Here is a 24,532-nt window from a genome sequence, read left to right as displayed (position 1 = left end):
TACCTCTGTCTTCCTTCCTTCCCACCCACCCACCTTTCCTTTCTCTTTTTAAACTTCCCGACTGGCTTTTAGACTTCTGCAAAATAGCCCAGCGGAATAAAAAATAAAATCCGAGACGACAATGGAAATCATCCGGATTCAAATGTGATTTCTTTTTGCCTCTCCGTCTCAAAAGCACATACTTGTGGCATGCAGAACTCACGGAGAGAATCAAAAAGTCGTGGCTTCTTCTTTTTTCTCCCCCAGATCACCGAAAGCCAGGCCTACACCCTGGAGGATGAAGTGGCCGAAGCATTGCAGCAGCTGATTGCGAATGAAGCCAAAGATCGGGAAAAGGCCTCTGAGGATCCTGAGAGTCTTCCGAGCAAGAGTAACAGTCAGACCAAAGAGAAGCAGAAAATAAAACCGGTAACGCTTCTTAGTTACAACCTGTTTTTATGGGACAGTTCAATGGCCATACCTACCTGTCAATCATTCTTTTAGAAAACACCGCATTTTTCGGAGTATAACACACACCGGAGTATAAGACGCACCAAGGTTTTGAAGAGGCAAATTTTTTAAAAAAGTTTTTGCGCTCTGCAAACCTCCCAAAAACGGTCTGTATTTTGCGAAAATGGGGTTGTTTTTTAAAAAAAAGGCATGAATAGCCTTTAGGAGACATGTAGAGTGCTCCTGGGGGGGGGGAGCAAAAACAAGCAAAAAATGACCCATTTTCCACAAAAACAGAGCCGTTTTTTATCCCCCAAAAAGCATGAATAGCCTTTAGGAGGCTTATAGGGTGTTCCCGGGGGCAGGGGGGGCAAAATTGAGCAAAAAACGGCCCGTCTTTCCCTCATTTTTGCCCTCTCCAGCCCCCAGGAGCTCTCTGAAAGCTTCCTAGAGGCTCTGCACAGCCATTTTGGTGAAGGGGGTGGGGTTTCGGGAGGCCAAAAAATGCTGTATTCGGTGTATAAGACGCACCCAGGTTTTCAGCCTCTTTTTTGAGGGAAAAAGGTGCGTCTTATACTCCGCAAAATACGGTACACTGCAGCCTCTAGGTTGAAGAACTTTTCCATTGTTGAGAAACCTACCATTGAATATCCTAAAATAGTTTTGTCCTGGTAGGATCCAATATGGATTGAACAGCCCATATTATACTGTGGTTCGATCCTAGGTGGAGGAAGCTTACTGCTTTCATTCTCTGTCTATCGGCTCGTCACAAGAGACCATCATGACAGAAACCCAATATTTTTACTGTTGCCTTTGTTACATTTGTGTTGTATTTGTGCTGATAAATAAATATATAGTATATATATATTTATATAATTTATATATATTATGAAGGTGTTCAAGAATACTGATCGAGATGACACCTTGGATAATACCTGGGCTACCAACATCTTAGAAAGAAGAAATGAACTGCCTCCCGAGGATCGCTTTCAGGATCTCCAATACTTCCCTAATTTCTATGAACTATTAAAAAGCCTTAACTCAGGTGAGTTTCCTATGGATCGATCCTTCCAAATATCGGAGTTATCCCACGTTTTATTTATTTTTTTATTTTATTTCTTGGGTTTATAAGCTGCCCATCCCACCATAGCAGCTCTGGGGGGGGGGCTTACTCCTTTAAAAACAATGCAATAGAATAATAATTTGTGAAGTCAGATCAGTTTAAACCAGGGGTGTCAAACTGAAGGCCCGTGGGCCGTATCCAGCCCAGGGGGGCTATCCTGCCTATGGGGTGCTTAAATCTGGCCTGCAGGGCCACCCTGTAAATAGAGAAGGACTGGCCTGTGGTGTCTCTGACACAGTGGTGGGTTTCAAAAATTGTTCGAACCTACTCTGTGGGTGTGGCCTCCTTTGTGGGAGTGGCCTGCAGCCCATATGACCGGATGGGAGTGGCTTGCCGCCCATGTGACCGGATATGAAATTATGAATTAGTACTTAGGTCGGTCCAAGTAGCTATTCAGAAACTCTGGCATTGAAGCATGCAAGTCTTAAAGCCGTCAAGATCCTTGCACCCCTAACCCTTTAGAAAAAAAAAACCCAGGGTGTTCAAACTTGACAACTTTAAGACTTGTGGACTTCAACTCCCAGAATTCCTCCTCCAGTCACGTTGGCTCAGGAACTCTGGCATTGAAGCACGCAAGTCTTAAAGCTGTCAAGTTACAAGACCCTTGCACCCCTAACCCTTTATAAAAAAACCCCCCAGGGGTGTTCAAACTTGACAACTTTAAGACTTGTGGACTTGAACTTCCAGAATTCCTCCTCCAGTCACGTTGGCTCAGGAATTCTGGCACTGAAGCACGCAAGTCTTAAAGCTGTCAAGTTACAAGATCCTTGCACCCCTAACCCTTTAGCAGTGGTGGGTTTCAAAAAAGTTTGGAACCTCTTCTGTAGGTGTGGCCTGCTTTCCGGGTCCACTGGTGGAACCTCTTCTAACTGGTCCGGTAGATTTGACGAACCGGTTCTACCAAATAGGTGCGAACTGGTAGGAACCCACCTCTGCTCTGACAGCAGAAACAGAGGGCCTCTGTTTTCAGCTGTGACAGCCTCCTGGGGCAGTCTGCCAGCGAAAATGAAGCTCCAGTTTCGCTGGCAGAGCACTCGAGCAGCCACAGGCGGCCCTGACATGAGTGACATTGAACTAGCCATGTCCACCCTGGCCATGCCCACCTGGCACCATGAAGCTCAAACACAGCCCTGATGCGGCCCTCAATGAAATCGAGTTTGACACCCCTGCGTCAAAAATATATCAATAGAATTAAATCATTGAAGAAGAGGATTGTTATAGTATCAGATACGTTATGTAAAATATAACGTATCTAAAACATATGAAGAACGGTTGCAGGAACTGGGTATGTCTAGGACAAGAAGCCATGGAGGGAAACTAATCAAGGAGAGAAGCAACCTAGAACTAAAGAGAAATTTCCTGACAGTTAGAACAATTAACCAGTGGAACGACTTGCCTCCAGAAGTTGTGAATGCTCCAACACTGGAAGTCTTTAAGAAGATGTTGGATAACCATCTATCTGAAGTGGTGTAGGGTCTCCTGCCTAGGCAGGGAGTTGGACTAGAAGACCTCCAAGGTCCCTTCCAACTCTGCTATTGTATTGTATTATTGTATTGTGTTATGTATATCAGTATTAAGTCACGAGCAGATAAATAATGAGTATGGTTGTAAATCCTAGATGTGATTTGCACAAGGTATTTTTACCCAGTCGACACACTGTTTTAATGGAAGATGGATTGTTTGTTTTAAAATAAAATAAATGATAATAATAATTTTAAAAAACAATCACAGTACCCTCATTTCCAAGAGACCATGAATCTGTTTGCTCTTCACGCAGAGAAAGAAGTGAAGGAAAAGGAAACCCTGATTACAATCATGAAAACTCTAATAGATTTTGTCAAGATGATGGTTAAATACGGAACCATTACCCCCGAGGAAGGTGTTTCGTATCTCGGTAAGAGCATGTGCATAAATTTTTATCACCCTATTTCTCGCGAGACTTGCACCAGGGGAGATGTTTAAATTTTGGGTCTTGTGTATATCAAAGCATGCGGGGCGCAGTGGCTCAGGGGCTAAGACGCTGAGCTTGTTGATCAGAAAGGTCGGCAGTTCATCAGTTCGAATCGCTAGCGCCGCGTAACAGAGTGAGCTCCCATTGCTTGTCCCAGCTTCTGCCAACCTAGCAGTTTGAAAGCACGTAAAAAATCCAAGCAGAAAAATAGGGACCACCTTTGGTGGGAAGGTAACAGCGCTCCGTGCGCCTTCGGTGTTTAGTCATGCCGGCCACATGACCACGGAGACGTCTTCGGACAGTGCTGGCTCTTCGGCTTTGAAACGGAGATGAGCATTGCCCCCTAGAGTCAGGAACGACTAGCACATATGTGCGAGGGGAACCTTTACCTTTACCTTAATATCAAAGTACTGGCTGTAACTTAAAGATGTATCAAAATGCAGTGTTTTGATTTCTGAAGTTTTCAAATGAAGGGACTGGAATTAGAAAACCAGAACAGGTTTTGTAAGACTTTAAAAAAAAAAATATTATCCCCCTGATTGGTAAGTTCTCTCTTCCAAAAGGCTGCCTTATTATGAAACTATACAGTTATTATCAACATAAACTGCTTTTTGAATCTAACAAGGGGTGAGTTGGCACATTATGTTTGGCAATGGCATATGCTTGATAGTTGCTGGACTGTAAAAGATTGAATGACCTTACTCAGGGCCCTCTCTCAGACAGATGGGTTTCCAGCTTCTTGTGGCTCTAAAATGAATTGTGGAATGCACAAAGTCTTGATCTGTAAATGTTAAGATTGTGTTTTGTACAACAATGTACATTTTGATTAGAGCACCCCAATCAAACCCTGCCAACAAAAGTGTGTATAGTCAAGGCTATGGTCTTCCCAATTGCAATGAATGGCTGTGAAAGTTGGACCATAAGGAAGGCTGAGAGCCAAAGAATGGAGGCCTTTGAACTCTGGTGCTGGAGAAGACTCCTGCGAGTCCCTTGGACTGCAAGGCCATCCAACCGGCCAGTCCTAGAGGAGATCAACCCTGACTGCTCTTTAGAAGGCCAGATCCTGAAGAGGAAACTCAAAGACTTTGGCCACCTAATGAGAAGGAAGGACTCCCTGGAGAAGAGCCTCATACTGGGAACTATCGAGGGGAAAAGAAGAAGGGTACGGCAGAGAATGACGTGGCTAGATGGAGTCACTGAATGAGAAGCAAAACGTCTTCAAAAGAAAAAACAAGAAAGTCCTGTTGCCTCCTGAAAAAGCATCTTAAGGGCAACCATGACCTGGATGACTGAGAATCTCTACAGATGTCAATCACCAAGATTCCTCCTCTAAATGAAAAGCCTTCTGGTGACTTATGTTTTCTGACATTTAACATCCCTGAGGAATGTCTCTTCAACCTCTGCTGAGACACAGCCAGCAAAGGGGAACTCAACCCCATGCTGGGCCACCAGAGTGTGAACAAGCCCCAGGAAATGACAATTACGGTTTGCTGTCCACTTCCACCCTACTAGTTAGAAATTGCTCCACAGGCGACATTATCTTTTGTCATAAAAGCCGCCAACTAGAGCAGAAAGCCCTCTTCTCAAAGGTTTCTCCGTTGCACTATATTTAGCATTTCCGCTGAGAAGCAACTCTGTGTGTTTTGACCTTCAAAACACTTCTGGGGCCTTAAGAAACAATGAAACGATGAGCTTAACATAGCCTTTAATGGGGGAAAGGTGATGTTGGTTTTCCCAGTTTAGACATTTAGACATTTATTATGATTTATAGGCCGCCCTTCTCCCTGAGGGGACTCAGGGCGGCTTGCAATCACGGGAAGGGGGTGCAATAATACAAGACAAACAGTGAGTAAACAAGATAGATAATAAAACACCAACTTGCATTCAACAGTCAACCAACACTCGGGCGGGTAATTTAAAAACTTATCCCCAGGCCTGCTGGGAGAGCCAGGTCTTAAGGGCCGTGCGGAAGGTCTGGATGGTGGTGAGGGTACGAATCTCAACGGGGAGATCGTTCCACAGGGTCGGAGCTGCAACAGAAAAGGCTCTCCTCCGTGTAGTCGCCAGTCGGCATTGACTGGCAGATGGGATCCGGAGGAGGCCCAATCTGTGCGATCTAATCGGTCGAAGGGAGGTAATCGGCAGAAGGCGGTCTCTCAAGTACCCAGATCCACTACCATGGAATGCTTTAAAGGTGGTCATCAGTACCCTGAAGCGCACCCGGAGATCGACAGGTAGCCAGTGCAGCTCGCGGAGGATGGGTGTAATGTGGGCGAACCACGGTGCGCCCACTATCACTCGCGCGGCTGCATTCTGGACTAACTGCAGTCGCCGGATGCACTTCAAGGGCAACCCCATGTAGAGCCCATTGCAGTATTCCAGCCTAGAGATCGGTTCTCCTCGGACTTATCGGACCTCCACAAAGTTGCAATGGATGGCTGTGAAGGTTGGAACATAAGGAAGGCTGAGCGCCAAAGAATGGAGGCCTTTGAACTTGGATGCTGGAGAAGACTCCTATGAGTCCCTTGGACTGCAAGGCCATCGAACCGGTCAGTCCTAGAGGAGATCAACCCTGACTGCTCTTTAGAAGGCCAGATGCTGAAGAGGAAACTCAAAGACTTTGGCCACCTAATGAGAAGGAAGGACTCCCTGGAGAAGAGCCTCATGCTGGGAAAGATGGAGGGCAAAAGAAGAAGGGGACGGCAGAGAATGAGGTGGCTGGATGGAGTCACCGAAGCAGTCAGTGTGAGCTTAAATGGACTCCAGAGGATGGTAGAGGACAGGAAGGCCTGGAGGGACGTTGTCCATGGGATTGCGATCAGAGGTCAGTTGCTCCCGGTTCAGCCCAGATCGGACAAACCAGTAGTAGCGGCGGTGGGAGGCTCCTGCTGGATGCTTCTGCACATTTATGAGCAAACCAGTAGGAAAAAAATAGAAACAGACTTCGCAACTAACAACAACAACAATAACAACATTGTCCGCCTGTCTTGGAGGCCAAGACACAAACTCACAATCGGCATGGGAGTTACCAATCAGCTTCAGGATTCTGTAGTGTTTGGAAGAGAAAAAAAAAAACACCAACCATTCAACCACCACCATCCCAAATCTCTCCATCTGCAACAAAACCCATGGATGTCTTAATTTGGAGCCGCATTCAGTGAGCAGTTATGAAATCACAGCCAGATTTAGAAGCAGCAGCCTTAAAATATCCCTGTTTTGCTTTGAATGCTGCAGCGTTCGGCTTAAATTATGGCTGCAAAACAACAAACCTTTTCCCTAGCCTTTTTTTCTTTTTTGTTCTTTTTCTTTTTTAGTTTCTTGCATGACGTTTGCAGGAAGTTTAAAAGCGAAGTTTCTGTGCAGAGCTGGAGAGGGATTTGCAAAACACCCCCCCCCCAGCATGAAGTCACTTCCCCCCCCCCCTTTTTTTTGTATCTTGTGCTAGATGGGTGGAATGGGAAAGGGAGAGAGGGAGGTCTGGGCTGTCACTTAGTAATTGATGTTATTAGATCTCTGGATGAGCAGTGAAGGGCTTTGCATTCAAGTCCCCTTGGAACACAGGAGGTCATAGATAAAAAAGCATTTGTCAGAATCAGCTGATTCTGGATTTCATTTTGGCTCTTTTTTTTCATTTGGAATTATGGTTTATTTTTTACAGCGTCCTTTTTCCACTGAAAGCATTCCTATGCATAGGCAGTATTTTCGCTGGGTGGGTAATACTGGGTATCCCAAAGGTGCTTTTTCAGGAGGCCAGTGGATTTTCTTTCTTTCTTTCTTTCTTTCTTTCTTTCTTTCTTTCTTTCTTTCTTTCTTTCTTTCTCTCTCTCTCTCTCTTTCTTCCTTCCTTCCTTCCTTCCTTCCTTTTTCTGAAGACGTTTCGCTTCTCATCCAAGAAGCTTCTTCAGCTTTGACTGGATGACGGGGAATGGAAGGATTTTTATTCCTTGGAGACAGCTGGTTATTTGCATCCTTTTCAGAGAGCCGTTGAGGCCACTTGGTCTTCAGTGTCACCTGAGTAGTGCTTCTGGTTCCCTGTAGTCTGTAATTTTTTTCCCTGGAAATCCACGCCATCCATCCCAAATTGTATAGCTAAAAGCCTGTACCGACTGAAAATCTCTATAGACTGTAATATTAGATACAGTACTTTAAAAAAAATCAGTTTATAACAGAATAAGAGTTGGAAGGGACTTTGGAGGACTTCTAATCTAGCTCCCTTTCAGTGGTGGGACTCAAATTTTTTTTACTCCTGGTTTCTGTGGGTGTGGCGTGGCTTGGTGGGCATGGCTTAGCAATAGCAATAGCAGTTAGACTTATATAACACTTCATAGGGCTTTCAGCCCTCTCTAAGCGGTTTACAGAGTCAGCATATCGCCCCCACAGTCTGGGTCCTCATTTCACCCACCTCGGAAGGATGGAAGGCTGAGTCAACCTTGAGCCGGTGAGATTTGAACCGCTGAACTGCAGCTAACAGTCAGCTGAAGTGGCTGCAGTACTGCACTCTAACCACTGCGCCACCTCGGCTTGGTGAGCATGGCAGGGGAAGGATACTGCAAAATCCCCATTTCTACCCACTCCAGGGCAAGGATACTGTAAAATCTCCATTCCCTCCCCACCCCACTAACCCCACCCCACTTTCCAGCTCCGTTCTCTTGTGCAGGGCAACAGAAGAAGACCCAGCCAATCAGCTGGGACTCAGGAGGCAGTGAATAGATGGGGGCAGGGCCAGCCAGAGGTGGTATTTGCCGGTTCTCCAAACTACTCAAAATTTCCGCTACCGGTTCGCCAGAACCGGTCAGAAGTGGCTGAATACCACCTCTGCCTCCTGCCCAAGCAGGAGACCCTATACCATTTCAGACAAACGGCTGTCCAATCTCTTCTTGAAAACCTCCAGTGATGGAGCACCCACCACTGTGCATGGCGGCTTATGAGGATGGGAGCCATTGGAGCAATGGAAGGACTATTAAGCTTTCCTCCTTTATTTTTGTCTTTGGAAAAGCTCCCTCCTTTGTATTGTATTGTATTGTATTTGGTTTATTTGTATGCCGCCCTTCTCCAGGAGGGACTCAGGGCGGCGAACAACTCAGGGGGGAAAGGGAACATAAACACAATACACATAATTAAAATACACGAAAATCACACAGCCATACCAGTCGAGAGGGGAGAGGAACTCATCAACCCCAGGCCTGCCGGCACAGCCAGGTTTTGATGGCTTTCCGGAAGGCCTGGAGAGAGGTGAGGGTCCGGATCTCCGCGGGGAGTTCATTCCAAAGGGCCGGAGCTGCTACAGAGAAGGCCCTCCCCCGGGTAGTAGCCAGATGGCATTGGCTGGTGGACGGAACCCGGAGGAGGCCGACCCTGTGAGATCTAACGGGTCTTTGGGAGGTAATTGGCAGCAGGCGGTCTCTCAAGTACCCAGGTCCAATACCATGAAGGGCTTTATAAGTTACAACTAGCACTTTGAAGCGTATCCGGAGACCGATCAGTAGCCAGTGCAGCTCGCGGAGGATAGGTGTAACATGGGTGTACCGAGGTGCACCCACAATCGCTCACGCGGCTGCATTCTGGATGAGTTGAAGTCTCCGAATACTCTTCAAAGGCTGCCCCATGTAGAGCGCATTGCAGTAGTTGCATTGTGTGGGGCAGAATGAGGGATGCATATTCTTCTTTACTTCCTGTTCCACCCACCAGATTCAAGGAACGCAGAAAGAAAGAAAACAAAAATAACCTGATTACTAAAAGAATTACTGTGTTTTTGTCCATGATTTCAACTGGAAGCCTTAGACTCAGAAAAGCGAGCAAGAATATTGTACGGCAGCTGCTCTCCATCCGGTGCTAATATTGCTTTCAGTGCTCGCTGGATGCAGATCCAAATAAAGGCATCCATGTATTGCGATGCAGATGAAGAAAATACATCATTTTTTTTTGGTGTAAATGTGTTTTTATTTTCCATTTTCATTTTCGTACAGTCACATATATACTCTGCAGAACCGGGGCCATATAACATTAAACAATAAACACAGCCATTCCTCTTGTCAATAATACCCCCCAAAATAGAAACCCAATGTACCTCTTCGACCCTCCATACACCCTTTCTTTCGCCCCCCTCCAACTTTCTATCTTCCCTCCATCATTCCCCTCTACCCTACTTCCCCTCCCCCTCTACCACACCTCTCTCCCAATACACTCCCTCCCTTCCTTCTCACCCTCCCTCCCATCCTCTCTCCCGCCCTCTCTACCCCTCTTCCTTCTATCCCTCTACTCCTCCCTTCGGTGTATTTCTACTATCTATTAATATATTCAGCTTGTCCTATTTTTACACTGGAATTAAAGAGCAACAGTATACAAGTGCAATCGCGTTACTTTAAAATCTAACACATACTATATATCCCCCCTCCCCTCTCCCCCCTAAGACCCCCCCTCCCTTCCCCCCCCCAAAAATACATCATTAAAGAAAACACCGTTCTGCACGGTCCTCATTTTTGATTGTCTCAGCAGCCGAATGCAAGAAAAACAACGAGAAGCAAAAGAATTCCCTTCTCTTTGTGCTACTTTCTCAGAATGCGTTGCGAGGGCAAACCTCCTCTTGAGATTTCAGCTCATGACATATGCTTCAATTATTTTAGCTGCAGGAGGGGAGAAGAACTGCCTGGATTGTTTCAAAGGTTTCTGCAACCATGTGTGTGAATTGCGTTTGTGTCCGTGCGTGCAGGGTGTGTATGTATGCAGGGCAAATACCAGCCTGCAGAGAAAGGTGGAAACGTCTGGTAAAAAAGAATAAGAATATTTCCATTAATATTCCCGATTATTCTTTCTGATCCTCACATTACAGGGTAGGAAAATTGGGTTCCACCACAAAACCGCGGTAGAATAAAGCGCGCTCGACGAAAGCGTGTACGTGACGTCATCACAGCACGACGAAAACAGCACGCTGTGAGCGGTAAACTTAAAATTAACGCGTAAATCTAAACCTAACCCCCCCAAACCTAACCCTAAACCTAAGCCTAAGCCTAACCCTTAACCTAACCCTAAACCCTAACCCTAACCCTAAACCTAAACCTAAACCTAACCCTTAACCTAAGCCTAACCCTTAACCTAACCCTAAACCTAACCCTTAACCTAACGCTAAACCTAACGCTAACCCTTAACCTAACCCTAAACCTAACCCTAACGCTTAATGTAACCCTAAACCTAACCCTAACCCTTAACCTAACCCTAAACCTAAACCTAACCCTTACCTTTATGTGAATCAGATTGCTTTAATTTAATTTTAATTTTAATTTAATTTATTTTTAATTTTATTTGTCGCGCTGCTGATGACGTCAGGTACGCGCTTTAATCGGGCGCGCTTTAGTGGACCGCGGTTTTGACGGGTCACAGGAAAATTGTTGGTGGAAATTATGAAATTCCCTCATCTGTGTCCAAAACTTCTTTCTTGCAGAGTTGCTTCCTTCTTGCAGAGCAGGCAGAAGAGTCGGACAGTGAGGAGGTTGGGGAGGAGCATGGGCCAGTCCTGGAGGCTGGGGAAGGCTCAGATGAGGGCTCTGTGTAGGAGGCAGAGAGGGGTCTGAAGCCATCTGGCAATTCTCAGCTGCCTTCGGAGCTAGACAGCAGTGAGGCAGAGGAACAGCTGGAGCCTCTTCCCAGTGTACGCATGCACAGAGTTGCCAGAAAAAAAAGCACAGCTGAGAAATCAGGGGAGACTTGGGAGTAAAGCCACAGGTGGATGGTGAATGGCCCCTCCCATAGGAAATAAAAGAGAAGGCAAAGGGGAGTGGGCTTTTGCAGGAAAAAATTCGTTCATTCATTCGTTTCAGGAGGTTGAAGGTCTGTCCGTGAATCTCCGAGACTGTGCCAAATATTTACATGGCAGCTTTCCAAGCTAGATAAGGTCTGTGGTCATAAATTCACCTTTGAAAGACTGTTTACTGAATGGGAAGAATTCACATTCGTTTAATAAAAGGGGTTTTGTCGGGACCAGGAACCTGCTTTCTAGGGAAGCCTAGGTCAGGACACCTTCCAACTTTGCACAGTGGGTATATTATTTCTGGCTGTAATAATTGCTGATTATTAGTAATAAGCAATTAAAACAGTAAGAATGCTTGAGTTAACTATCTTCCACCGTGAGTCCATGGACGGAACGCCATTTGCCGTCGCATTGTCAGCCTTAATCTCCACATTCACACCTTCCTCCATCACTCGTGACTCAGTTACCACGTTCTCGGGCCTTCCTGCAAGTGAGTTTGGACATGTTTTGATGAAGAGGGACACAAACAGATGCTACTCGGCATCTCATCCTCCCCCATGTTTTGCTCTTCTTTACCAAGGCGAGCAAATCTTTCCTCCTACGTACCCTTGAGGATAACGTGGGGAGCCATATGCCAGTTGGCGGGCAAGGTTGAAATAAAGGCGAGGAGGGGGCAACACGAAAAGAAAGGAGTCACTCATTCTATTTTCGCCATCCCTGTCTCTCCATTCCCTTCCGAGACCCAATTTCTCTCGTTTTCTCCATGGAATTGGTTGCCAGTATTACAGAGTTCTAAATTAAAGATAAATATTTCCCTGCCCGTTGTTCCAGAGTTATGCTGGAATACACACAGATACACACGCACACATTTTTATATATATAAAGAAAGAAGGAAATAAATGTAGTTGTACTAAAACATCCTGGGATCAACTGTTGGTTTGGGTCAACTGAATCAAAATGTGCTTGTTGCTATTCCCCATGCGTTTCAGGGAATGATGATCTATTATTTTAATAATTCATCTATGCATGCTTTGATGTCTCTAGCATAGTTTAATTCTCCCCTCTTCTGGAACAACTTGTTCTCATGCATAAGAATTGTCTCTTCTCTAATTAATGTGTTTAAAGAAATAAAAAAAATGGCTCTGGGAAAGAGGTTTTGTGGGGAGGGTATATTAGATGTTATCTATCCTTTCAGTGTCGTATAATCTTTATCGCTTGTGATTGTTCAGCTCTTTATAATCCTCTTGGGGGGTTGTGTATGCTGCTGTGTGCTGCAAGAACTCATGTGGCATGCAGACACTGGTAATAAATAATTCTGTAAATATTCTTGAGTTGCCAAATTATGTAGATGAGGGATGAGTCAAGAGAATAGACTTCTTACCTTCATCATAATTACAATCATTACAATCATTCATCCTTGGATAAAGGTAAAGCTAAAGGTTCCCCTCGCACATATGTGCTAGTCGTTCCTGACTCTAGGGGGCGGTGTTTCAAAGCCAAAGAGCCAGCGCTGTCCGAAGACGTCTCCGTGGTCATGTGGCCAGCATGGCTCAACGCAGAAGGCGCACGGAACATTATTACCTTTCCACCAAAGGTGATTCCCATTTTCCTACTTGCATTTTTTACTTGCTTTCGAACTGCTAGGTTGGCAGAAGCTGGGACAAGTCACGGGAGCTCACTCCGTTATGCAGCGCTAGGGATTCAAAGCGCCGAATTGCCAACTTTTCTGATCGATAAGATCAGCAGCCACTGACCCACTGCATCCTTATTCATCCTTGAATAGATAGCTCTTTATGGTGGGGATATCAGGTGTTTTTTGTGAATTTTCTGAATTCCACAAAAACTCTAGTTTTGTTCTTAAATGACAGTGACAAGTGAACAAGATTTAAACTTCCTTCTTTGGATCCATTTACCTGGAAGGAATGCGCTATTTCTGAACAGAGAGGAATAAGACACTGTTGCTGCTGCTCCTTTGAATAGCTGTGATTTAGGGAAGAAAAAAAATGTTGTTATGGTTATTTCTAGGTTAAAGCTATCATCCCTCAGAAGGATGGGCACATTCAGCTTGAAATCAAACATATTCCAGCGAGTGGGAATTCCTTCCAAGCGAACCAGAGAAAGCAAGATGATAGCAGTCTTCCAATATCTCGGGGGCTGCCACGAAGAAGAGGGAGTCAAGCAATAGCTTGCATTCCAAGGCTGGTTGTGAAGGGTGTACTTGCCTCCAGAAGTTGTGAATGCTCCAACACTGGAAGTTTTTAAGAAGATGTTGGATAACCATTTGTCTGAAGTGGTGTAGGGTTTCCTGCCTAAGCCAGGGGTTGGACTAGAAGACCTCCAAGGTCCCTTCCAACTTCGTTATTCTATTCTGCATCAGGAAGGTTAAAAGAGTCAAGAGATAGTATCAAGATCGCATGAAGTGTTAATACCACTTTATAAGGCCTTGGTAAGGCCACACTTGGAATACTGCATCCAGTTTTGGTCGCCACGATGTAAAAAAGATGTGGAGACTCTAGAAAGAGTGCAGAGAAGAGCAACAAAGATGAGGCTAAAACATATGAAGAACGGTTGCAGGAACTGGGTAGGTCTAGTTTAATGAAAAGAAGGACATGGGGAGACATGATAGCAGTCTTCTGATATCTCAGGGGCTGCCACAAAGAAGAGGGAGTCAAGCTATTCTCCAAAGCACTTGAGGGCAGGACAAGAAGCAATGGGTGGAAACTAATCAAGGAGAGAAGCTACTTAGAACTAAGGAGGAATTTCCTGACAGTTTAGAACAATTAATCAGTGGAACAACTTGCCTCCAAAAGTTGTGAATGCTCCAACACTGGAAGTTTTTAAGAAGATGTTGGATAACCATTTGTCTGAAGTGGTGTAGGGTTTCTTGCCTAAGCCAGGGGTTGGACTAGAAGACCTCCAAGGTCCCTTCCAACTTCGTTATTTTATTCTGCATCAGGAAGGTTAAAAGAGTCAAGAGATAGAATCAAGATCGCGTGAAGTGTTAATACCATTTTATAAGGCCTTGGTTAGGGCCACCCTTGGAATACTGCATCCTGTTTTGGTCGCCACGATGTAGAAAAGATGTGGAGACTCTAGAAAGATTGCAGAGAAGAGCAACAAAGATGATTAGGGACTGGAGGCTAAAACATATGAAGAACGGTTGCAGGAACTGGGTAGGTCTAGTTTAATGAAAAGAAGGACAAGGGGAGACAGGATAGCAGTCTTCCGATATCTCAGGGGCTGCCCCAAAGAAGAGGGAGTCAAGGTATTCTCCAAAGCACCTGAGGGCAGGACAAGAAGCAATGGGTGGAAACTAATCAAGGAGAGAAGCAACCTAGAACTAAGGAGAAATTTCTTCTCAGTGACAACAATTAATCAGTGGAACAACTTGCCTCCAGAAGTTGTAGGTGCTCCATCACTGGAGGTTTTTAAGAAGAGATTGGACCACCATTTGTCTGAAATGGTATAGGGCAGGGGTGTCAAACTCAAGGCCCGTGGGCCGGATCCAGCCCACACAGCTGCCCTGGAAACAGCAAAGGACCAGCCCGCCGTGCCTCTGCCAGCAAAAACAGAGCTCAGAAGGGCCACGGGCAGCATTCCTAAGCTCTATTTTCGCTGGCAGAGGGTTGCAGGAGGCCGTCGCAGCTGAAAACAGAGCTCGGGAGCCCGTTTTCGCTGGTAGAGCGCTCGGGCCACCACAGGTGCCCCCAACACGAATGACGCTGAACTGGCCATGCCTACCAAGGTCAAACACAACCCATGATGTGGCCCTCAATGAAATCGAGTTGGACACCCCTGGTCTAGGATCTCCTGCCTGAGCAGGGGGTTGGACTAGAAGACCTCCAAGGTCCCTCCCAACTCTGTTATTCTCTTAAGCTGGCTTCACCATCAACTATAAGAAGATATTACCAGCAGTGGCAGCATTTTAATTAATGGTACTTTTTTTAAAAAAAGAAAAAAGGCTTGATCGGTGAAAGATCCATGAGTTCAGTTTTTTATTCAGGTGGTTGTGTTGTTGTTTTTTTAAGTTACCAAGCAACCAGCCTAGCAGTGACATCTGATCTTATAAAAGCCCCATTAGGACAACTGGTCGCTTAGCTACTGTCCTGGGGAGTGACATTTAATGACTCACCGCATTAGAGTAATTGAAAGCCAACACTGGGCATGCAACATATTCAAATTGCAGCTACAGGATACCTGCTAATATCATTTCGACTGAAAACAGCCAGTTTTTTGCATTTTTTTTCTAAGGGTTTTTTTTAGTTTCTATTCCCCCCTCCCCTTTCCAGTTTGTCTATGCAAACTGAAAGCAGTCAAAACTCTTTAGGCAAAAATTTAGCCCAAGAGAACGTATTCCGCAATTTCAGAAGCCATCCAGGGGATTTAAGCTGGAGAGCACACTGCAAACCCCGTGTGTCAAGACTCTGGAAAAGATTTTTTTTTTTAATGTTCTTGTAATAAGTACGTGTATATATATATATTTTAAAAAAATTAAACTGGAGATTCCAGTTTCTGTTTGGTTGGTGGTTGAACGTTTTAAACACATCCTAGCCCTGATGGGGGGGATGTGGTGGCTCAGGGGCTAAGACGCTGAGCTTGTCGATCAGAAAGGTCGGCAGTTCGGCGGTTCGAATCCCTAGGGCCATATGAAAGAGTGAGCTCCCGTTACTTGCTTCTGCCAACGTAGCAGTTCGAAAGCAGGTAAAAAAATGCAAGTAGAAAAATAGGAGCCACCTTTGGTAGAAAGGTAACAGCATTCCGTGCGCCTTCAGCATTTAATCAGGCATGTTCAAAACGCCTGCTTTCTTTCCTTGCTAGGGCAGATGAAATGGCTTCCTTCACTGTCTTTTTTTGGGGGGGGATTTATTTTGCTTAATTTTACTGTATTTCCACAAACTGGCTACCAGAAATCTTACTTTGAAAAGGAGATAAATAAGATCTCCTACATTTTGGAATTCAGCAATTAACTATCCGGTAACTTAAAGGATGCGGTGGCTCAGTGACTAAGATGCTGAGCTTGTCGATCAGAAAGGTCAGCAGTTCGAATCCCTAGCACCGTGTAACAGAGTGAGCTCCCGTTACTTGTCCCAGCTTCTGCCAACCTAGCAGTTCGAAAGCATGGAAAAATGCAAGTAGAAAAATAGGAGCCACCTTTGGTGGGAAGGTAACAGTGTTCCGTACGCCTTCGGGGGCGTTGAGTCATGTCGGCCACATGACCACGGAGACGTCTTCGGACAGCGCTGGCTCTTCAGCTTTGGAACAGAGATGAGCACCGCCCCCTAGAGTCGGGAATGACTAGCACATATGTGCAAGGAAAACTTTTATCTTTAGCCTTGATGGATGCAGAACTGAATAATGCAGTACAGGTCATCCTTGACTTACGGCTACAATTGAGCCCCAAATTTCTGTCCTTAAGTGAGACATTTGTTAAGTGAGCTTGGCCCCATTTTATGACCTTTCTTGCCTCGGTTGTTAAGTGAATCACTGCAGTTGATAAGTTAGTAAAACACTGTTATTAAGTGAATCAGGCTTCCCCACATGAAGCTACAAAGGTCATAACTGTGAAAATCGGTGTTGCTGTTTTAACTTTGAACAGTTGTAACATTTTTAAGTTAAGGACTACCTGTACCATGGCAATCAAATGAGGAGGTCTACACCAGCGTACCTGGGACAATGCGACAATGAATGTAGAATTCCTTCCTAAAATAATTATCCTTGATGGCCACAGCAGAGCTATTTTGCCAGTCTATATATAGATTTTTGTTTCTGCCTGCACAGTATATTTAATAAGGCGGGGAAACAGGGTTAGATGTTATTGAATCAGTTAATTAACTCCTAGAATTAATCCAGAGTAGAGAAGGTTTGACTCTCGTCTTTCCCCATCGATGTTAAAGAGCCAGTTACTGGAGAGTTAATTGTCCCTTCCTGGTTCCAGAAGAGAGATAAACTCATCTAACTTTGCTTGATTCTACACAGGAGCCCAAGAATGAGAATTTTTGTCTTTTTTTCTGCCTTCCAGAAAATCTAGATGCCATGATCGCCCTGCAGACAAGAAAGAAACTTGAGAAATCCAGTTCCCAGAACAAGCTATCAGGTATAATTTTGTGACTTAGCGTGTTATATTGCACCATTTCTCCAGTTATGTTTTTTCCCCGTAGACTTAGCTGAATTATAATTTGGCAGTTGTTTGAATCGATTTAAATCGCAATCTAAACAGCAAACCTATTCTAGAAATCTGTTTGTATGAATCTAGTCTTGCCAAAACCCTTACAGCATCCAAAGTTATTAATGTAGTGTATGTCAAGTGTATGTGGGAATGGGCTACGGTTCAGACGATGTAAAAAAATAGTTCCGCTTGTGATCCTGCTAGACAAGAGCACCGAGGAAGCCGACAGCACAAAAACAGGCACAGCCGAAATGGAAAAAGAATACGAAGCCCTGAAAGATTCCACAAAAGCTGAGGAAGAAAATGCGGAAGACAACAAAGAACCAAAAGGTAAGTAGTGGAATGTGTGTATAAGAGAGCAATAGCACTTAGATTTATATACCGCTTCACGGCGCTTTTACAGCCTTCTCTAAGCAGTTTACAGACGCAGCCTCTTGCCCCCAACAATCTGGGTTTTTCATTTTACCCACCTCAGAAAGATGGAAGGGCTGAATCAAGCTTGAGCCGGGTAGGATCGAACTGCTGGCAGTGTGCAGTTAGCCTACAGTACTAGCAATAGCAGTTAGACATATACCGCTTCATAGGGCTTTCAGCCCTCTCTAAGCGGTTTACAGAGTCAGCATATTGCCCCCAACAATCCGGGTCCTCATTTCACCCACCTCGGAAGGATGGAAGGCTGAGTCAACCTTGAGCCAGTGAGATTTGAACCGCTGAACTGCAGATAACAGTCAGCTGAAGTGGCCTGAAGTACTGCACCCTAACCACTGCGTCACCTTGGCTATTTACTAATCACCGAGAGGGAAGGAAGGAAAGTCAATAGCACTTAGACTTATATACCGCTTCAAAGTGCTTTACAGTCCTTTCTAAGCGATTTACAGACTCAATATATTGCCCCCAACAGTCTGGGTCCTCATTTTACAGACCTCAGAAGGATGGGAGGCTGAGTCAACTTGAGCTGGTGGGACTAGAACTGCCAGACTGCTGGCAATCAACAGTCAGCAGAAGTTGCCTGCAGTACTGCACTCTAACCACTGTGCCCCAACGGCTCTTATAGAACTTATATGCCACTTCATAGTGCTTTACAGCCCTAAGTGGTTTACAAAATCAACCTCTTGCCCCCAACAATCTGGGTCCTCATTTTGCCAAACTCGGAAGGATGGAAGGCTGAGTCAACCTTGAGCTGGTGAGGATCAAACTGTTGGCAGTTGGCAGAATTTTCCCGCAATACTGCACCACATTCATTCTGCCACCAGGGCTCCTTATGGTGGTTTTTCACTTCCAACCCCTTTATCTAGCATAGTTCATAGTGTAGTAGATTGCCAAATAATTTCAAGCTTATCATAACGAGAGGTTTTTGCAACAAGTAGCAGAGGTAGATTAGACACCATCATCTGTTGTTTCTGTTCTTGATGTTTCGATTATGACCCAGCTATCTGCACTGGAGGTAATCCTCGATTTACAACCCACTCATTTAGGGACTGCTCGAACATACGGCCGTGCCAAACTCCTGGTACGTAGAGCGGGTTTTTCTGATCTAGCACATTTAGAATGAGCAGGGCCTTTCTCTGCTCTCTGGAGCCCAAACGTTAGTTTTGCAGCCACAACGCAATGAAATCAATACATCACTCTTGGCTGAGACATTCATCTAATTGTACGTATCCTTTTTTGAAAGACAAAATCGTTACCAAACGCAGCAGTCTGCGCGGATCGTATTGATCGGCCTGTAACGTGAGATGTTGTTTTAAAATATAAATAAGAATGATAAAAAAACTCCCACCCAAACTACTTCTGCTGCCTTACACACACAATGTGTTTGTGTGTCTGTGTGTGTGTGTGTGTTGCATTTGTGGTGATAAATAAATGAAGGGAGACGTATAGATCTATTTCAAGCTATTTAGTTCTCAGCAGCTAGTCATACCCTTACTGGGATTCGAACCTGGGCTGAGCTGAGCCCTGAGCCGAGGTGGCGCAGTGGTTAGGGTGCAGTACTGCAGGCCACTTCAGCTGACTGCTATCTGCAGTTCAGCGGTTCAAATCTCACTGGCTCAAGGTTGACTCGGCCTTCCATCCTTCCGAGGTGGGTGAAATGAGGACCCAGACTGTGGGGGCGATATGCTGACTCTGTAAACAGCTTAGAGAGGGCTGAAAGCCCTATGAAGCGATATATAAGTCTAACTGCTATTGCTGTTTTTACATATTAGGCAGTTGTATTAGCCTCTAAGCCACAAGCTCTCCTCCCTTATCAACTGAGCCAAGGAAATAATTAAGTATTATGTCAAAGCACCTGGTATGCCCAAATATGGGAGGGAGCATGCTTCTCTTTTGCCTTTCAGCTCCACCCTAGGAGCCTTCCAGGCAGGAAACCATTGGGGTAAGACACTCTTCGGTAAAGAGCCTTTAGTTGTTTCATTCTCTCTAAAATAGATTGGATTGCTCCCCTGAAAAAGTATTTTAACTCCTAGTATTTAATTCATCTTTTTTTCTTGTTACCTTTGAAGGAAAAGCAGAGGCCTACTTGGAAGCCATCCGGAAGAATATAGAGTGGCTGAAGAAACATAAGACCCAGGGAAAGAAAGATGGTAAGGTCTGAGAAGTGGACTGTGGTATGGACAGGACCAATCCCGAGAACATGTTTTGGAATTCCGCTAAATAAAAAGCTTGATCGCGTAGCCTTGAGAAAATGGAATATATGGAAAGACATACGGATGGATATACAGTGTAGAACAATGATGGTTTATCCACCGAGGGCCCAAACTGCGCACGCATGCATGCCCAAACCGAAAGCTGCGTGCGAACACATGCATGCAAGCACATGTGCCAATGTGCACACTCACACATGTGCGGACATGCACGCATGCGCAGCAGGGAGCTGAAGACCAGCTGGCCGGCGGGGGGGGGGGGCAGCGCGGCAAGAGGTAAGATCTTTTTTTGTCCCCCCATGAGCTTCTGTTTCATCGTTTGCAGGGAAACAGAAGCTCACCAAAGAAACGCCATGGAGATCTGACCTGTGGTGACGGCATCTGTGCCAACAGAGAGGGCTATGGGTGCCACCTCTGGCACACGTGCCATAGGTTCACCATCATGGGTATAGAGGATATAGATGGGCATAGATGGGGAGTGATATTGGTTCTCTTAAATTGTCCGCAGAATTTATCAGCAGTTGGAAATGGGCTTTGCCTATTAATGAGCACAGGACCAATTTCATAGTATTTATTTTGTACAATGACAATAAAGGGCTATACTATACATTAAATGTACCCACCCAATTCATAATATGCAGAATGACAAAAATGTCCACTTTATGATTGTCATTAAGAACTATGTCTTATGATGGAAATTCTGGTTGCGATTAAGTGGGGAGTACTTGTAAATTAAATGTTAAATAACAGGTAATTGTTCAGAGCTTGCTTCTCCTTTGGAACGTAGATCAGAATATTCCATTCAAAATATAACTGCAGCTTTCAAGCCCAAAAATATTGGAATTTCCTTCTAGAGGGAAATAGATGATAGAGGTAGGTAGGTAGGTAGGTAGGTAGGTAGGTAGGTAGGTAGGTAGGTAGGTAGGTAGGTAGGTAGGTAGGTAGATATAGATAGATAGATAGATAGATAGATAGATAGATAGATAGATAGATAGATAGATAGATAGATAGATAGAAGGGAGAGAAATAGATAAAGAGAGAGAATCGATTAGATTAGATGATAGATGGAATATAATAGATAGATGAGAGAATGATAGATTAGATTAGATAGATGATAGAATAGATAGATAGATAAATAGATGATAAGAGAGAAATAGAAAGAGAGAACGATAGATTAGATGATAGAATAGATAAATAGATGATAAGAGAGAGAAATAGAGAGAATGATAGATTAGATTAGATGATAGAATAGATAAATAGATAAGAGAAAGAGAGAATGATAGATTAGATTAGATAGATAGATATACATAAGAGAAAGAAATAGAGAGAGAAAAAGAGAGAGAATGAGATTAGATTAGATGATAGATAGGATAGGTAGGTAGGTAGGTAGGTAGGTAGGTAGGTAGGTAGGTAGGTAGGTAGGTAGGTAGGTAGATAGATAGATAGATAGATAGATAGATAGATAGATAGATAGATAGATAGAGACAGATAGATAGATGATAGACAGATAGATAGATAGATAGATAGATAGATAGATAGAGACAGATAGATAGATGATAGATAGAGATAGATAGAGATAGATATAGATAGATATAGATAGATATAGATATAGATAGTCTTTCCTGGAGAATCTGTCTATGTAAATCCTTTCCCCTAAACTCCACTGAAGATGTTACCTAGCCTAGTAACGCAATATTCAGAAACCCAACCCACCAGCTGGGAGAACGAACCTTCCCCCCTGTAATCCTTTCTATTTCAGATTACGATCTTTCGAAACTGCGGGATTTCATAGACCAACAAGCCGATGTTTACGTGGACAAGGGCATCCTAGATAAAGAAGAGGCAGACGTGATCAAGCGCATCTACGGCAGCCTGTAGAGGAAAAAGAAAAACTCCCCAAGACTGTATGGAATTCTAGTCTAGCTTCACCCACATCTAGTTCTAAGACCTACAACTTTCTTTCTCCCCCACCACATCCCAGGAAAAAGGCGATTAGAAAGTATTCTGTCTCCATTGTCCAGAATTTTATCCAGGTTTAAAACAAAAAAACCCACAACCCTACAATTGCATATTTGTTTCTTCTCAACTTTGATTGAGAAGTAAACGAGCTGCCCATTTTATAGATAACAGGGTAAAACAACTGCTTAGATCATGTCCCCGTTAATTTATCCAGCGGCTCTTTCGGATTATATGCTTTGGGGGAAAGAGTCAAGTTTGTTTCATTGTGAAATGGCTTTTAAAGAGATACTGTTCTGAAAAGAAAAGGAAAAAAAAATGATAAAGGGCATTACTAGGGGCAACCCAAGTGAATTAACTCAATTTAGCTCAACTTTGCATTCCTTGCAAAGAAATCTCACCTTTGCATTCTCTTTTGTGGCACTTCTTGTTTCGTGTCCCAGAAAGTATTGTTGGAATGCTGTATATTCATTTTCGTGCATTCCGCTTTGTTCTCTCCCCATCTGTGTGCCATCGAGTCATGGCTGTGGGTTTAACCCTGCCCCCAGCCTTCAAAATAAATCTTTTTACAGGGGGAAAGAAACGTATTGTCACTGTATGGCTACGGGTCAGGTACAGTAGCAAACGGTCGTCCTTCACATCCTCCTCCATCGTTCTTGGTTAAGTGTTATTTCTCTGCATGTATAAAGAACAGTTCTTGATGTGAGTAGCTTTAATGATATGTGAATAACCATTTCTAAGGGTAAAAAAGGTGGTGAAGCAAGGTACGTGAGCTTAGGAGGTGTGCTTAGGATCAGACATTTATATATAGGACGAGTGATGTGCTAGGATGGCGGGAATGCAGTAGCGTTTAGCAACACGAGGTTTCATAAATGTCTCGGTTTTGTAAACTTTTGATTTAGCCTGAATTTACACTAAAGATCCGTGCTCCCTTTCTATATAGGGAGATTATGCTTTTTACATGTTTTATTTTTTCTACGTAAGGCACAATTGGGTTAAAAGCAACAGGCTAAGCCATAAGTCACAATCCACAATGCTGGTTTAGTTCGATCAACCATGGTTTGTGAATTAAGCCATACTTGGATGGGCTCAATATAGTGCAGTGAGGCATAAAATCACAGTTCAAAAATTAGAATGGCTACATTCACAGAATATTGCATCCCCTCCATCGTAAATGTTGCTTGCACATTGAATAATTCTTGAAGAGAAGCATTTAAATTCTCATCCTGAATGTAACATGAGGAGACTTCCGTTTGTATTATAATAATCAATTTATTTCTGTTTTGAGCTTCCACATTTATGACATTTAACATGCAGTGAGCATTCCAGTCAGAAGATGGGTTGGATTCTGCTTAATTTCTCCATGAACAGTACAAGTAGCGTCCCTTTATTTCAATAATTGGAAATAGATTTTCTGATGCTAAGCAGTGCAGTTGTAAAGCATGTCAGGTGATTGCACTAAGTGACAGCAGTTATGGTAGTTTTCAGTTATTGTCATTAAGTGAAAACCATGGTCACCTAGCGAGGTCCTCTCGTGACTACAATGTCTGACATCCTGCTGGCTTCCCGATTGATTTTGTTTGTGGGAAAGCCGATGGGAGATCGCAAATCGCGATAATGTGACACGGGATGCTGCCACAATCACAATGATTGGCGTGTGCATAGGGCAGAATTTTGAGGACCGTTTATAAGTTCAACATTGTTACAAGTTGAAATGGTCACTGAGTGAGTGGCCATTCAATGAGGGCCACCTGTATGTTTACTTGTTTTGTTTTCCCCCATAAACTGCCCCGATATGTTGTGGGGATAAAATGGTTTAAAAGCAATTCAGATTTACAACTAGCAAAATAAATTTTGATAAATGAATCTTCACATTACTGCTGGAAAGCTATGCATTGTGGGGAAGGATCCCCCCAAATATGAGGGGGTTTATAAGCCATGAAGACTGACTTTCATTGGCTGAGACTAGTGGAACAGCACACCCCCCACCCCACCCAATCCCTTCTGTTGCAGAATCATAGCAGAAAAGTTGAATAAGGAGGCAAGACCAGTGCTGAAATTCACACAGTTACAATTGTCAGACTCCTTCATAAATGGACTTTTTAGATAGGTGTATTGGGTTAGTTTCTTGTGCAGCTGCTAACTCAGAAAACATCCTTTTAGCACCATCTGGATAATTAAAGCTCTAAAAGAGGCACTTAATATACTCTGCAGACACACTAGTCTCGTATTCCTCAGTACATTTTAAACAGTCATTAAAAGAATTTGCATTCATATGAGATGGGAAGGAGTACAGCAGAGAAATTAAGAATGCAGCCCAAAACATATTTACTTAACAGGGAATATTACTTCTTCTGAATGGACATGCACTAGCCTAATCTTCAAAACAGGATAAAAACAATGATTTATAAATCTGTCAATGATTTATAAATCTGTTGCTCAGTGACAGCCTACATACATAATTGCGGGTGGTTACAAATGGTGATCCCAGAATGCAATTGTCATAAACTCATGCCAGTTGTCA

At 44.0% G+C, this 24,532-nt stretch overlaps 1 protein-coding gene across 1 annotated transcript in view; it reads left to right on the top strand.

Moving 5' to 3' along the window:
* SCG3 (secretogranin III) overlaps positions 1–24,532 on the top strand; it is a 34,249-nt gene extending 9,717 nt beyond the window's left edge. Inside the window, exons 4-10 of the mRNA XM_032233270.1 lie at positions 247–408; positions 1,324–1,474; positions 3,330–3,446; positions 17,267–17,341; positions 17,618–17,743; positions 19,912–19,992; positions 21,812–24,532. Of these exons, the coding sequence (XP_032089161.1) occupies positions 247–408; positions 1,324–1,474; positions 3,330–3,446; positions 17,267–17,341; positions 17,618–17,743; positions 19,912–19,992; positions 21,812–21,930 (831 nt within the window). The 3' untranslated portion in view covers positions 21,931–24,532. The remainder of the gene's footprint in view (positions 1–246; positions 409–1,323; positions 1,475–3,329; positions 3,447–17,266; positions 17,342–17,617; positions 17,744–19,911; positions 19,993–21,811) is intronic.

This window comes from Thamnophis elegans, chromosome 16 (genome assembly GCF_009769535.1).
Source record: "Thamnophis elegans isolate rThaEle1 chromosome 16, rThaEle1.pri, whole genome shotgun sequence".
Lineage (NCBI taxonomy): Eukaryota > Metazoa > Chordata > Lepidosauria > Squamata > Colubridae > Thamnophis > Thamnophis elegans.
This window is presented reverse-complemented; position numbering and strand designations above follow the sequence as displayed.